The sequence below is a fragment of the Lissotriton vulgaris genome, chromosome 1_2, assembly GCF_964263255.1.
Source record: "Lissotriton vulgaris chromosome 1_2, aLisVul1.2, whole genome shotgun sequence".
NCBI lineage: Eukaryota > Metazoa > Chordata > Amphibia > Caudata > Salamandridae > Lissotriton > Lissotriton vulgaris.
Window position 1 is genome coordinate 30,281,539 of NC_141686.1, and position 16,562 is coordinate 30,298,100.

At 46.7% G+C, this 16,562-nt stretch overlaps 1 protein-coding gene across 4 annotated transcripts in view; it reads right to left on the reverse strand.

Annotated features, from left to right (window-relative positions):
• DNM1L (dynamin 1L) overlaps positions 1–16,562 on the reverse strand; it is an 829,340-nt gene that overhangs the window by 159,800 nt on the left and 652,978 nt on the right. For all 4 annotated transcript variants that reach the window (XM_086952767.1, XM_086952765.1, XM_086952764.1 and 1 more), the window contains one exon: positions 4,166–4,330. In XM_086952767.1, coding sequence (XP_086808893.1) covers positions 4,166–4,330 — 165 coding nt within the window. The remainder of the gene's footprint in view (positions 1–4,165; positions 4,331–16,562) is intronic.

Below are 16,562 nucleotides of genomic sequence, written 5' to 3' on the forward strand. Positions count from 1 at the left end.
GGGTGATGTACCCTAGTACTGTGTTATACGGTCGTGTACCCTAATGCTGAGTTATAGGGTTGTGTACCCTGGTGCTGTGTTGTAGGGTTGTGTATGCTAGTGTTGCGTTGTAGGGCTGTGTACCCTAGTGCTGGGTTTTAAGTTTGTGTACTTAGAGATGCATTGCCTGACACTTTTTGCATAGTCAGGCTTACAAATTGTGTGTGCATTGCAGGGTCGAATACCCTAGTTAGTGCGAATGTTGTAGTTTAATTTTCAGTTGTGTGCAGAAGGTGTTGAGTGAGGGTGTTACACCACTGTCGTGTCTTTAGGGGTCTTAATTCTCAGTGGTGTCCTTAGGGTGTTACACCACTGAGGTGTCCTTACTCCTCCAAGTCCTGAATAGTACTACTTTGGTGTAATTTCAATGTATTATATGTCGTAGGACTGTTTCGCTTTTCTTTCCATCTTTGTTTTTTTAAATTTGCAATGAGTTCGTTTTAACCTGTGTGTCCTTATCTTTTGTTCATGATATTGGATGATGTGTGTTTCCATTGTACATTGTTAAATATTGTATATGTTTTCCCTAAGAAACAGAGATATGTTGTGACTTGAATTGTTACTATACATCCTTTCCCTTAGTTCCCTGTTCCCTGCTGCTCAAGCAGTATGAATGTGATGTAGTGGAATGCTGGAGGGTTTGGTGATGTAATAAAATGGTTGAGAGAGAGACAGATGGAGTGTATGGCATGAGCAGCAAGGATGCTGCTTCTGGTGGGATTAAACTTCCTATCTACTATTTACCATCTTAATATCCTGTAACTAAGACTCAATAAACCTTATGTATGCAACTTACTCATCGGCTACTTGGATTTTGTTCCATTACAACAGTGTGCTGTGTAACAAGTTCCGTTGATACACCAGTCTCCGAGATAAACATTATTCGAGATGTGATAAGCTCCTCGGCCAGAGACTAAATTTGAGATTGTACTATCAACACAAGCGTCATCAACAGTTGTATTGTTGACGTAGCTGTCAGTGACAGGTATCTCATGAATGGTGAAGCCAAAAAAGTACTCAACAAAGGTGTCCTCAACAAATGTCCCATAATCGATGTCATCGGAGATAGTCGGAGTTGACATCAAGGAGGACTTCTTGCTGACTTCTTTTTACTGATTTTGTCATCACTATTGCTGTGGATGGCGATGTTGATGGAGTCGTTGACTCCACTGTCAACAAATGAATTTTTGTCGGCACTGTGGTCCTAAATAATAGTAAAAAGAAAGAGGATGGTGAAAATGGTCTGCTCTGAAGATGGAGCTCTTGATTGAGAATGTAGCTCTCTTGGGGAAGACAGCTCTACTTGAGGCTGAGGCTTCTTCTGTATCGGAGGTGCCGCAGGAGATTTATTGATTTGCTTGTAATTCTTCACAGCTTATTTTGATGTAGAGGGAACCTATAATCTTAAGACTGCTACAGAGACTTTCTTTTTTAAAGCGAGACCTCTCATGGCTCTTTGTTTAGGTCTTTGAAGACAAGCTTGATTCCTCATCTGCAACACTTTCTGCATATCTTGCAGTCTTTTTGGTTACCACCAGAGAGCTGGGAACTCTGTTCTTGGATAGTCTCGGGTCTGCAGTGAGGTGGAAGACCTAAATAACTTTATAACTTACATGATCCGGTAAAAGAAAGGGGAAGGCAGTGCCATCTATTACCAAGTCAGGCAGTTGCCATCACCGAGCTGAACTACATGACAGGTTGAGCAGGTTGCAAGAGTAATGTGGCACCTTAAGAAAATAGATGTGTTCATTATTTCTTGCAACAAGGCTTTTTGCTCACCAAACTGTCAGTCTTCTCTACGAAGGACGACTCTGGAGCAGAAAGGGCCCTTGTCCAACCGAGTAAATGGGGACTCAGTTAAAGGACACTTGCGAAACGGCGTGAGAAGCGCTCACTCTGTCAGTGAAACGTACTAATGCCACCATGTCCGAAAGGAGAAACTTGCAAAATCTCAAAGTTCAATTGCTGACCGAATATTCCGTACCTCAGACAGGGAGTTGGAATGGTCTATAGATACTGTTTGCTGAAGGTTTGACGCATAGGAGGTCTACAGCTAAAAGGTGATTAATGCCTCTTTACTGTCCTTTGACAAGTGACCCCACCAGGAACAAGATAACTGGCATCAGAGAAAAGAGGGTGACACGAAACAGTACCTTCTCCCTTTCGGCAGAAGATGGGGGTACTATTATACACTATGGCTTGTGAGGGAGACCTTGGTTCGGGACTGTCCCTGGATATGGTGCCTTGGTTCTTCATCAACAGCGGAGGTGCTCACTTATCTGCAGATTCATCTTTTTTACTCCTCTTCTTGAAAATTAAATCAAATGTTTACTGCAGTATATTGTCTTCCTTTCTCTGCATATCTATACAGCTCTTCCTTTGTTCCAATATTCACTCACACAAGAGTAGTTGTGCACCAGGCTGATGTTTATTACAAAAGGTATGCAGAAGGGAAGGCTTTGTTACGCCAGCAGGGATAGGAAGCTCTATTTAAAAGCACACTGTTTGAAACCCTAACAATACGACAAAGGCTGCCTTACCCGATGGAGAAAGAAAACAATACCCAGAAGTAGAGGGACCAGCAGTGTAGAATCACTGAGCATGAGAAACACACTCCAGTTCATACTGGATTGAGAACTAGAGGCGGTCAAGACAAGAGGTTAAGGCCAAATATGGATATACTTGCATGTGCTGAAGCACCTGCGGACTTCAGGTAATAGCATTATAGCAGAACAAAGGTTACAAATAGTGAAACCAGAGCTGTGTCAAATTCATATTCTTGTACAAAGTGTTAAGAAGATACTATTGCTTTCTAAAATGATTTTTGACAATAACTTGTTCTTTGAATACAGGTAGTTTATCCAACTATTAAAATAAATTATTACAACACACTCCCCTGTGAAAGATCATTCCTTGGGCCTGGAATGAACAAAATCACAAGAGCTTTATAAGGACCTATATAGTGCTCAAAGTTTTTAATTATGATGGGAGTAGGTAAATCCATACATCAACCCCTTAACAGAATATGAAAGCTGGCTTTTTCTCTTTTGTTTCAACTAAAGTCTCACGAGGGCAGTACCAAGCCCTTTTCATGGCATTTTTTATTAGACGGCGGGGGTACCCCCTAAATCTAAGCTTTTCAGCCAGTGTGTTGGCCCCCCTGAAGTAGTCTGTTTTGAAGAAACAATTACGTCTCAACCTTATGATAAACGGCGAAATGGTCGTGAGCTCACAACCATTTCGCCGTTTATCGTCGTTCTTAGACTCTCACTTTTTGCACTATCATCGGTTTAGTCACAACCTCGCTCACACTCAAGTAGTGATTATCCTCACAGTCACTACACAATCATTTTCTGAGCGTCACTTGGCGTACTGTACAATATGTACTTCTGTCTCTTCTAAATAGGGGCACAGTTTATCTGATCCTCCACGCCCAGCATTGTATGTATAGGCCCTTAAGGCACAAGTCTTGTCACTAATTCATGTTGGTATAACCAAGTCACTGTTACAGTTTCTTTAAGAGTATATTTTAAGGTATCCTCAATACGCGTCTTTCTCTGTATGATTTTTCTATTTCTCCTTTCCCTTTAGGCTAGCATGGCTTGCAATAATTAGGCATTATTCAGTCCTGATGATGATCCCTGTGATACTTTAAATGGGATCGAAACGCCGTTGACATTTAAAACACCATATACTGTGAAATGTACAAATTGCTATGTTAGGCTAGTAATGGTGTTAATGGAATTTCTGCTACTGTAATATCTACAGAAAACAACAGCTTTTGCCTAAAAACTCTGTTCTAATCTCGGTCCACCTTCCTCACTATGACAATTTGTATATGTTTGGGTACAGGCTTGTGCCCTTCTCTATGGAATTGTTGAAGGTATCCTTTCAAAAACATTTGTTGTTTAAAGTAAAAATTGGACCTCTGTCCGGCTGGACAAGTCAGTACTTAATATAGTTTCCAATGTGTCTATATTTATTATGTGCTCTAAATTCTCTTGTGCATGGGACCACTGTTGTCTTCATTATTAAAGATGGTTGTGTGCATTTCCCTACGCAAATGGCCTAAAATGCAAATACTTGATTTATTCAACATGCAACAAAAATACACAAAAATACATACCACATCCAATAGATTTACAGCATGACCTCTCTGAGGGCTAGCAGGAATCAGAGGCATCTTTTGCTTTTCCTCAGTGTCTTCTCCTTTTGATGCTTTCAACATTCCTCGCCAGTTACCCGTTCCTGAATCTTGAGTCATATCACCAGTACCACCTCCAGAAGCAGCCTACGCACAAAGCACAAATTCATACACTCTCAAATAAGGTAATTAATCATTCTTAACACATTCCCATGCCCATCTGAGGAGACCACACAGTAGTCTTTCATAGTGTGATGGAGTGGAAAAACAGGACCTGTACGACATCCAGAAGCAGCCTACACAGAAATAACAGATTTGTACACTCTCAAATAAGGTACCGTGTTATAGGGTTGTGTACCCTAGTGCTGCGTTATAGGGTCATGTACCCTAGTGCAGTGTTGTAGGGTTGTGTACCCTAGTACTTGACTGAAGTGGTGAACCAATTACATTGGAAGTGGCAGTTGTCCTTTGAACCACTGACATTTCTACTGACTTGGAACCTTTGAAAGTCAGTTGTCTGTAACCCGGCTCAAATCTCTTGAGTATGAGTGTTTTGCATACAGAAAAAAGTAATAAAAATCTGTGTAGAAATTCCATGCTCAAAGTTGTAATTTCTGTATAGTTGTCTTGGTTATTATATAGCTTCTACTTTTGCATTCATGACAGTTTCTCCCTAAATAGCACCTAAATTGATGGTAAGGCTGGAGAGCGGTCAGTCACATAACCCCAGAAAGGCTTCATGTCAAGCACCTATCTACAGCCGATACTTAACATGCTGAAAACTTGGGGCCTACACTTATAATGGAGAGAAGTGTAGAATTGGATATAAAAGTCAATTAAACATCAACATGTCCCCAAAAAGCCTGCAAGAACTGAAGAATAGTCTGTAACAAACCAAGATCACCAGTAAAAGGCAAATGCGGATGCAAAAGGGTCAGCTAAATGGCAGACTTTTCTCTAATTTTGAGTAGGACTGTTGCCAGACATTCAGTCCACTGACTGAAAGATTGGTAATGCTGGGTGCAGGTAATCATATGCCAAGATCACCTTGGAAAACTGGATGAGCTAGGGCAGAATCATGCATATGGCAGTTTTAGATCAGAAAGGGCTACCGACTTGCCAAAAAGTAATACATATACAAAGCACCGTCATACATAGGACTGACTACTTCATAGTACTTTCTTTAGATAATGAAAATTAGGGACACAATCAACATGTCAACAAGCATTGGCAAAGCCAATAGGTCTTGCATTAGAGACAAATTGGCTTCGCAATATTTTTAGTGATGCCGTCTAGCATCCATGATGCTGTAGAGCATGGCTTCCTAGCAGGAAGAAAAACACTACGCTGCCAGCTGAATCATTTTGTAGGCGTATGCACCTAGCATGTGCATGCCTACAAAATAACACAAGCATTTGTTTTTTGTTTTGTTTACTGATCCGAGCTGGATCAGTAATTAATAAATCAAGTAGGTGGGTGGAAACAATGCAGGTGGGAAACTAACACAGAGTGGTTGAAATCACAGGGGGAGGGGAAGCAACTCAGGCAGGCAAAAAACACAGGGGTGCATTGTAAGGAACAACACAGAGGGTAATGGTAAGGGAAGGCAAAACAGGGATCAAAGTGCAGGAAAAAAAAACAATCAATCATACAGTACTTGTATAGCGTGGCTTGTCACCCTTGCGGGTATCCAGGTGCTGGGCTGGGGGTTCAGTCGAACAGCCAGGACTTCAGTACCTTTCTAAAGTCTGTCAACGAGGGTGATGTTCGGAGGTGTGGTGAAGTGGGAGAAGGAGCATTCTCCCGGTGCAGCAGCGGCAGGTGCGTGGTGTCTGAGCGAGGGCGAGGTGAGTGAAGGGTGTTGGGTGACTGGTGGAAATTTGAGGCGGTGATTCATGTATGCAGATCCTTGGTGGTGGAGGGCTTTGTAGGCGTGGGTCAGAAGCTTGAAATGGCATCTTTTCTGGATGGGGAGCCAGTGGAGGACTCGAAGGTGTTTGGTGATATTGGTCCTTTTGGGCAGGTTGAGGATCAGTCTGGCTGCTACGTTCTGGATTGTCTGGAATCTTCTCATTAGTTCGCTGGTGGTGCCTGCATAGTGTGTGTTGGACTTGGCCCTGCTTGCAGGGTTGTAGGAAGGGGGAGGCTCTAGTTGGCGCAGTGCAACACTAGCGACAAGCAGGGACTCTCTCTTCCTCGTCAGGGCTGAGGGTTACCTTCCAGACAACCTCTGCTTACCCTCTAGGTAGTGTGGCTTAAGCAGTCGTAGGCTAATCTTTGGGGCATATAGGGTTAAACACTTGCAACAGTACACCTTTACAACCAACCCACCACACAACGAGACCAGACTGTATTCTTGTAAAAATATATATCTTTATATAGATTTTAAGCAGGCTTGGGAATACAGTCGATAACTTTATGAAAACGGTTGCAGGTTACTCAATTCGGGTTACCACAGTTCTTATGCAGTTCTCTTGAGGCCCGTAGGCCGGTGTTACTCAAAGTTCTTGTGGAGCCGGCGGCTTCCAGGGGATCTGTCCCACGTCGCGTTGCCTTCCCGGGGTCGCTGATCGTTGCGGCTCTTCAGCCGAGCAGGTCACTGGTCATCAGGGGCAGCGGTGTTCTGTGGCGGCAGGGTCCTCTCCTCGTCGTCCGCTCCGACCCTGGAGGCGGCGGCTGTGCGGTGGTGACAAGTGGCAGTACGGTCCCCAAGTGCAGGACGTACCCAGCCAAATGTCGGTGCAGCTGTGGGCTCACAGCTGGGCTGTCGGGCAGGCTACCGACCTTGCGGATTCTCGTAGGGCAACTGTCCGTCTTTGCAGGTGAGTGGCTGCTCGTTATGCAGTCACCTCGGGAGCTCGGACCGGACGGGTCCTCCTTTGCTTTGCTCTCGGGCTCCCGGTGCAGTTGCGGTCACGGTGTTCGGGCCAGCGGCGGCTGGTCCTTACTTTGCTTCCGCTGTTGCTTTGGGCCCCGGTCACGGTGGTCGGGAGGTCGTTGCCTTGGAGGAGATTCCTCCGTCGGTGCTGCGGCGATGGTCAGCACCCGCAGTCGCTTTCTTCCAAGGGGGTAGCGTCCACTGGTCCTGGGACGCTGGTCAGGGGGCAAGTTCAGTTGCAAGCCCTTGGAGATCTCTTTAGCAGAGTTTGGCACAAGTAGAGCAAAAGTCTTTTCGTAGTCGTTTTGTCTTCCTCTCCTTCAGCAGCAAGGCACCAGACACAGGCAAGAGTCAGCACCCTTCCTTGTCTCTCACGGTCCTTCTCGTAGGGCAGAGTCCTTCTGTGGCCCAAACCGGATCTAATTTTCAAGGAGCAGGGCCCCTTCTTTTATAGGCCAATTCTTTTGTTCTCGCAGGCCAGGGGGGCCTTTGCATAGCCACTCTCAGTTCTGGAGTACCCCGGCGGGTGTACTCCGGCTTCTGCTTTCAGTGTGAGGGGCAGGCGCATCAGACGCCCCACAGGAGGTGGAGCCAGCATTGTCCGGACAGGGGTGGCCAGAGTACCTTGTTGATGGGGGCTTCGCCCTTCCTGGGCCAGGTGCCGGCAGAGTCATCCGCCGCTCCCCAGGAGGGTGGAGCCAGCATTGTGGTGGCCGAGCACAGTGACAGTTCGAGTCAAGAGGCACTCCTACCTCCCACTAAGGTGTAATCTGCGCATTCACCACCTGTCATCCCTCCAGCCCTGTCACTCACACATCCCAGACAGTCAGATACACATACTAGCAGAGGCGGCTGAAATGGTTAAGCAAGCAAAGGCTAACTTTCTAAAAGTAGCATTTGCAAACCCAGGATATTAAAATAAACTTGGTTACAAGAAATATCTTATCATCCTGAGTTCAGGCATACTAAACATGACTCACCACCATGCTCCTTGAGCCTGCGGGGGTTATAGGGTGTAATAATCCTCGCAGCTCAGTCTGGCCTAATGGAGCAGGTAGCCTTCAATAGTGAAATACGGTCTTCGTTGTAAGTCACTACTAGGACATGCCACGCACATCAGGGCTTGTCCTACCTTGCACCTACAACGCACCCTGCCCGCAGGCCTACCATAGGGGTGACTAATATGTAGTCAAGGGAAGGGTCGGTGCTGGCAAGTGGGGACACTTGCCCAGCTAGCGTGACAGTACGAGACCGCACGCGGGTTCTGCGGTCGCAGTTCCCAGACACATCTTTACGGCTGCTTCGGTGGGTGGCGCAACCAGCGCTGCAGGCCCACCAGCAGTATTGGCATCTACAAGCCCCGGCACTCTCTTGTGCGCTTTACTAGGGACTAACAGTAAATCCAATGCACCAATCAGGGATACCAATCGTATGTACAATTTACAGTAGGGAGCACTTGCACTGCGGCACGGATCAGCCGTGGCGCAGTGTCCTGAGTATCGGAAAACCAGCAAAACATCGGAGGCACATCAGCAAAAAGTGGAAGGGAGACTCACGCCAAGGTGCCAGGTCTAACAAGGGTTATCTAGAAACTTTTTGCCTTTCCCCTACCCCTTTCGCTGTGAAGGAATTGGTGGGTTCAGGATGTTGGACACTTTGGCGCTGGTTAGCAGTACAAAGTGTGTGTGCTTTCCTTATGTGATGTTGCCTAGCATTTTTACCCTGATGTATGCATAACGTGTTTTGACACTGATGAGAATGCTTCATGTAGAGCAGTAGAGATGTCATATGCTCAGACTGAGGGTGGACTGGAATGAGAGGGACACTGCCAGGAGGTACCGCCGCATGGGCCTGTGTGCTGGCCCCTGAGCCCATCTGTACCCCTCTGCTGTCCACAGGGCCAGTGAGAGCCTTTGCTGGAGTGAAGACTGCTGTGTCAGGAGTGCCAATTTATGGGAGATGACTGCTTCTAGGAGCTGCTGTCTTGTACTGATGAGTGCCCACTGTCTGCTGATCTTGCCCAGCCTGGCCTGCCTGCTCTGCTGCCAAAGCACCTTGAGAGTGCTATACTTTGACTGCTTGCACTCCAAGGAGGTGAGGAGCGTGGGCGCTACTCCCACGGGTGGGACCCCCGGAACTGTGAGTCACCTAGCGCCTGGTGAGCACCATATTTGAAGTGACTGTGCTGCTCTGCCTGCACTCTAGCGCCTGGTGGGCGCTGTTTTCCTGATTACCAGAAGAGGTAGACTATCTTCTGTTCCTGAAGCTTCTAGTGGGACCTAGTGCCTCGCAAGCGCTATATTCAAGGTGCATGGGGAAGAGGACCGGATGCCTGCAGCGCTGTGCTGTCAAAGCGCTATATTTCAATTCCCCTGAGTGTGCTGTATTGGGGTGCTGCCAGAATGCCATATTCGCATTGACTGTGCTCTGCTTGCTACCAAGGCGCTACAACTGTGCCCAGGAGAAGAGAAGCGGACGTCTGCAGCGCCGGGATTATAAAGCGCTACAAGGGAACCCCGGCGTGTGGGATTCCCCTCTGCCTGCTTGGTTGACAGCGGGCAGCTGCAACATTGTGGGGCACTCTTAATTGCAGAGTCCAGACGAGGGACTCAAACATCCCAGTGTTCTATTGGGGGCAGGTTTGAAGTTAGTAGCCTCGTAGGGGGGCTCCCAGGACACAGTGGGCCAATTCTCCTGGTACTCAACACAGCTGAGCCGCAGAAGAGAGGGCGGCTGCACAACAGTGAGCATATTTAATCTTAGAGTCCCGGAAGAGGGGCTCCATTGTCCCCAGGCGCTGTGGTGCCAGAGGCTAACCTGAAATGCTGATGGCACTTATAATGTGTGCCGCTTTCCCTCAATGACTGCACTGCTGTTAATGTTTTATACCCCCACCTAATGTGACTTATGCTAATGTGGTTATCCTAGTGCATTTATGCTAACGTGTCAATGCTAACACTTTTATGCTTATTGCATTGCTGCGAAGGTTGATGCTGATGTCCAATGCAGTGAGGCTGATCTATGCACATTGTGATTAATGCCTAGTGACAGTATTGCCCCCATGCTAATTGTGTTTCATGCCTGCATGCCTCATGTGAGATGCTGCATGCCAATGCCCTTCCCTAGTCCTGGCACAGATTGCTAATGTGTTGCTCATGATGACGCCTACATGGTAAGGGGGCTTAGGCTGGTCTGGTATATAAGGTGTTATTGTGCCTATGATAATGCCATGATACCTGCATCTTATGCCTACGTTTATGCCAATGCTAACCGTTTTTCATGCCTAATGTTGCATTTATGTTATGGCTAAGCCTAACCTGATGTTTCCTTCCAGGCTTATGGCAAAGGTGACTTATGCTTGAGCCTACAGTTATAATTCTTCATGTTCTGGCTAATGATGTATATATATGCTACTGCCTAATGTGATGTTGCCTAGCATTTTTGCCCTGATGTATGCATAACATGTTTTGACACTGATGAGAATGCTTCATGCCTACTATGTTTATGCCCACAGGTTGATGCCCAAAGCATACCGTTTGTCTGCCTAATGCATTAATGCTGGTAATGCTTTTACCCTAATGCTACCTTGTTGGGGTCCTGCGTAAAGTGCCTAATCTAAGGTGATATAATGCTCCCAGGGTTAAGCCTACTACTAATGAGGTTCAGGAATATCGTAAAACAGTACCCAGTTCATGATCTTGCCAGAAGGTACTGGCTGTTATGCATTTATTGATGGACTGTCATTTATTTGTGGACTCATGGTTCAGGCAGCGGCCCGATTGGTGCTGCCTTGTAAATAGTCCCCGGTGAATGGTTACCCGGTTCCGGCTGGCACGGAAGATATGCACCTGTATTCTGCATTCTAATGTGTTTCATGAATACACAAGTTATTTTTCATGCAACCTGGTGTGGAGTCTCTTTGTAGTGTGCCTTGAGTGTCGCCTGTGTGTGCTGCATGGATGCTTTACACATTTCCCCTGGAGTTTGGCCCGCCCGCTCTGCACTACACTACCCGTTTCTAAAAGTGTGTTGTCGTAGCCCGGGCAGCTGTTGATCAGGGCCTCTGTCACTGTTTTCCTGGTGCTGATGGGGAGCCATTTCAAGATTCTGTGGAGCATGCGGGGAGTGGGAAAGCAGGCTGAGGAGACCGCATTGACCTGTAGTTTCATCGAGAGTGCACTTTCCAAGACAATGCTGAGGTTGCGAGCATGGTCGTTCGGAGTGGGTATAAGTTCTAATGGCCACCAGGTGTTGTTCCAAAGGGAGGAGTGACTGCTAAAAATCAGCACTTTAGTTTTGTCTGTGTTGAGCTTCAAGCAGTTGTCCTTCATCCAGGCCAAATATTCTTCATGCAGTAGCGGAAGTTGGTCTTCGTCGTGCTTGGGGTCCGCTGAGAGTGAGAGGACGAGCTGGGTGTCGTCAGCGAAGGAAATGATGATATTGTGGATTCAGACGATGTCTGCTAGCGATGTCATGTAGATCGTGACCAGGGACTGAGGGATGAACTTTGTGGGATTCCGCAGATGGTGCGCTTCAGCTGTGAGGTGAAGGGAAGGAGACAAATTCTTTAGGTGCATCCCGTGAGGAAAGATTTCATCCATCTAAGAGCGTAGACTTTATTTCCGATCTGGTGCAGTCGATTGATGAGTGTGTGGTGGGAGACGGTGTTGAAGGCTGCGGAGAGGTCGAGAAGAATCAGGACGGCTGATTCTCCTCTGTCGAGTAGGGTGCGGATGTCGTCTCGATGCTGTGGTTGGCTCTGAATCCGGATTTGGAGTGGTCTAGCAGGTTGTTTCTTTCCAGGTGTTCAGTGAGTTGGACGTTGAAGGCCTTCTCCATGCATTTGGTGGGAAATGGGAGCAGTAAGACAGGGAGGTAGTTTTGGAGGTCTCTGGGGTCTGCGGAGGGTTTCTTGAGGGAATGGAAGGGGTTCTGTCCTCTGAGTGTTTACAGGCATTGGAAAAGGTGGCTGTGACAATGGAACCAATAAGGATGGTGGTCAGCTGGATGTGATCTAGTCGCTTCTGAGGTTGAAAAGTTGATGGGGCACAGGTCAGTCGGTGCTCCCAAGTAGATGGAGTTCATTAAGGCAGTAGTGTTCTTGTGCTGAGTTGTTCCCATGTGGTGAGTGTGTTGTTGGAGGCTGTCTTTGTGGGAGTGGGGAGGCTGAGGAGGTCGATGGGTTGGGGAATCAAAGTTTATGTATATGGTGGCTATCTTGCTATTGAAGAGGTCTGAAATGGACAGAGAGCAACCTGGATGGGGGTGTATGTGAACAAACAAATGGTGCACAATGGAGTTAAAGTGCACAGGTGTCTCGCTCTTCTTCAGAGCACCTGGAAAAGACTTCAAAATACCAAGACACAGCGTGAACACTTCAAAATATAACTCTACACACTTTAGAATACCAAAATACAATGTGAACAAAGTTCAACACTCATTAGCCAAGTAAATGGTAATATTTATTGCAGCAAGTTTCCATATATCAAATGGCAATACAACATAAGAACAAATGTATAGAAAAGAAACTATCTACACAAGAATATGTTATTAGAACTTGGAATACTTCACCGGCTGTCTATTTAGCATCATCCTTGTCAGTACGACTAGGGAACCCGTTGACCGTCTCAGGCCAGGCAGGTCTCAACTGGGCACAAAAGCCCTGGGCAGCGCGTCCTCCCACAGGAGAATTCCTGTCACAGCGCCAAGAGGTCTCAGTCTTCATACTCTTTACTAACACGGAGAGAGAATTCTAGAAGCTCTCCCTCCCTTCATCTGTGCTGTAGGTGCTGACTACACTCTCTGCGTCTAGGTCACTTAGCGGAGCTGGAAAGGCTCCCCTGAGAGCAGAGGCAGAATTCTTCACTTTCTCATCCTTGGACCCTGTATACATCCCAAACTGTTTGTTCTAGCAGCTTCTCTCTCGCACGGTGATAAACAAACAATCTGTAACCTGGGCTCTCCTGAGTTCATAGCTGAAAGGCAGGGTCAGACAGACACAAGATGAAACCGTGCTCACCAAATCTAGTTAGGGTAAAATGGAGTCAAACGTCAATACACGATCTCACAATGTATAACTGACTGTAGCACTACAACCTGTGAGCGACAAAGGTCAAAGCTATATAGAAGGGAAAGCGTACATAAAAAGCACATTGAAGGATAAAGTTGCGCAAAATTACATTTTTATAGTGTTGAGAATAGAAATGTGCAGGGAGAAGCCGGGCCTCCCTTCCTTCTGAGACAAATAAAAAGAGCTTCATTTTGTTTGGCCAAAGAGAGATTTGAATCGTTCCCAGGGATTGAAAGCAAGCTCCGAGCAACAAGCTATTAAGAAAGTGCACAACTGTCAGCTACGCATAGGAAAAGCTGTTGCAATTGTAGTGGCCATTTAAAAAGAAAACGCGCTGTCTGTAAATGTCAGTGTGCTACCATACCAGTGCTACATGCCACATTCTTACCACTCTCCTGCTAAATTGGCATGGCTCATTTACTACACTTGGTTTTGTGCGATGCTTTTTCACAAACCCTCCAACTTCAGTGATGTAATGTTGATGGCAGCACGCCCACTCTGAAAATTGTATCCGCACCGCTGGAAGCAGCAGAGCTAGGACAGGGCCGCTCAAAGCAGGGTGCATGTGTTGAAAGGTCCAAGCACCGACCGTTCATCCTTCTGAGGGTGACAAAAGGAAGTGCCATGCAGGTTGCTAATATCATACATTTGAAACGCTTTAAAGCCCTAGGACTGACTGCAAAAGGCTATTAACGTAACCTACAACTGTCAACTAGGCACTAAAAAGTCTACCTGCCACCACTCGATAGCACGATTCGTACACACACATTAAGAATGCCTGTGATGCCTGCACCATGCCTTAGGCTCCTTCTACAGGAGCGCGTTCCGCGCACGGCTCACACGCTCTTCCCCAACAGGTCACAAGCTCCAACTCGGCCTCTCATTCTTCCCAGGCTGATAACATGGAGCTCCATTTAGAATGGTAATAGCAATCTTCTGAATTGCTACCACACCCAAAAACTAACCACAAGCTTTTCACAAAAGGCATTTCGTGGGGTTTATTTTAGGATATAAATATTGTTTTGAAAGATCAGACTCCGTTTGAAATGCCTCAGCTCGCCACGAACATTTATGTATTTTCTGTGGTTTAATACTGGCAATTCAGAAAAGTCAGCAGCAGGGCTTGGAGCTAGGATACGGAGGATAGGATCATTGTACATCTGTTGAAGAAATGCATAACATGTAAAAGGCACATGCAGCGAACTGGACTACCATCCTTCCAAAGCCGATAAAAAGGAGCTTCATTTAGGTTGCTAATGGCAGCCCTTTGAAGCGCTACTAAACATTAGAACTGATCAGAAGGTGGCATTGAAAAAAAACCTTTGGTGGCAGCACCTTCTTTCAGACTCCTCCAGCAGGACGTTCCATGCCGGGCTCAAAAGTTGCTCCCCTACTGGTCATAAGCACCAACCCATCCTTCAGGGCGGATTCAAAAGGAGTTCCATTTAGTTTCCCAACAACACTCGTCTGAAACTATCAAGCCCCTGCGCTGACAGTGAGGCCTGCGCAGTAGGAATGTGTTGTGGTATATTTTAGAGTATAAAGGTTGCTTCAAAAGGTCAGATTCTGTGAGAAATCCCTCACCTCTTCATATTCTGTAAAGAATTCCATCTGTTGCACAAATGTGTCAAGTGTAAAGGGGCATAGACCCTGGGCGGAATCTCCTCCTTTTAAAGTCAATAAAAAGGAAGCTCTATTTAGGCTGCTTTTCAGAGTAGTGCAAGCAACAAGAGGGGAGAAGGAGTGGGCAGTCCACTTTCTCATCACTCTCTCCAGCTTTTTTTACCAAATCAAGTTGGGTTCCCCCTTGATCCGTGCCCTCCTAAAATCTAATATCTAGCACATGTGCATCTTACAGACATCTTTAATGAGATGCGCAGCACAGGGTATTTCCCCACAAAGTGGTAGCTAGGCTCTATCATTCCTCTCCTTAAAAAGCTAATCTTGATACCAAAGACCTGAACAACTATCGCTCTATTTCGAGTCTTCCATTCCCTGCAAAAATTGTTGGAAAAGATATTAACTCTGAACAAACAACTTTACCATGGCCTCTTAGACCCCCCACTCAGGTCAGTGTCAGAAGTCACCATAGCGCCGAGCTGACTTGATGCAGGAGGTAATGCTGCCTTGACTTTATTAGACCTCTCTGCAGCATTCACTACGGTTAACCATGGTATCCTCCTAGATCATCTTGACTCCATTGGAGTTAGGGGGAACAGTACCTACCCTTCTCAAATCCTTTCTCAAAGATCAAGACTAGTTTGTTGCTCTTCACAAATATAACTCACCCCTTTTACTCTGCTCTGTGGTGCCCCTCCGGGCTCTTTGTTAAACCCTAACCTCTTTAATATCTATGCAACACCATTCGCCAAACTGATCAGGTCCTTCGGATTTTCGGTGGTGTGAACCAAGCAATGCACCCTCAGTACAACATTTCATTTTGTCTAGGATAAAACGGGGCTTATCAGGGCTCTCTAATCTGGTATCACCCATGACTGAATAGCAACATTACTTTATTGTGAGTGTCTTTGGAGAACCTGCAGATTGAAATAGATAAATAAGCCTCGTGCGCAGATGGCCTGGAAGCGAAGAGCAGCGAGCAAGTGTGAGAGCTGCGAAGTTGCGGTGCTGGCGGTCAGGCAGGAGTGGAGATAGGCGCATTAGCTGAAGCAAGGGCAGGTCTGAGGAGCCCGTGGAGCCAGTGGTCTACGAGGTGAGCAGCATTTATTATGCACTGTCGGGCAGTGTCCCTGACGTGCGGAAAAGGGCCGCCTAGGGGTGTGACTTGCGCTCAAGGGGCCTGCCCCCTCTTACAGGCTACCACACAGGGGGCCTCCAGCCTCAAAGCTTGGCTGGGCAGCCAATGGCGTGCTGGCATTTTTTTGCTGGGTTCATGCTGCCATGGCCTGCCACCCCATCTGCCCTGCTTTAGGGCACATTCGCAGCTTATAGCTTGCAACAAGCATTGTATTGTGCCAGCTGCCTGCTCCCTGCCTGCATCCAGTATCTACAACTGCTCCCCTGGTGCTCCACAAATCTCCTTCCTATTGGCTGAAATCCCTCGCTTTGTCCCCAATGGATTCATTAGGGGCTGTCACCAGTTCTTCAAATACTTTCCAAATATTATTGTTAACTATAACTTGTGTAACGGTTAGTATGAGCAGAAGGAACAGAAGCTGTGAAGGCTGGGCAGAACACATCAGTGTGGGAACATAGGCTGGTAAGTGGCACACATTCTATTAAAACGTCACACCCTCAGAGATGCGTGCTGTGCCTGTACACACCCCCACCGCCAGCTCTCTCTTCTCCCATTTTCACTGACGTTCAGTCAAACTACAAAACATGGGCGTTTGTGTAAGGCGTGGGGAGAAGGAGGCAACAAAAGAACCGAGACCAGAAACTGAGGGAAGAGCAGATCCTCTGGTATCTCA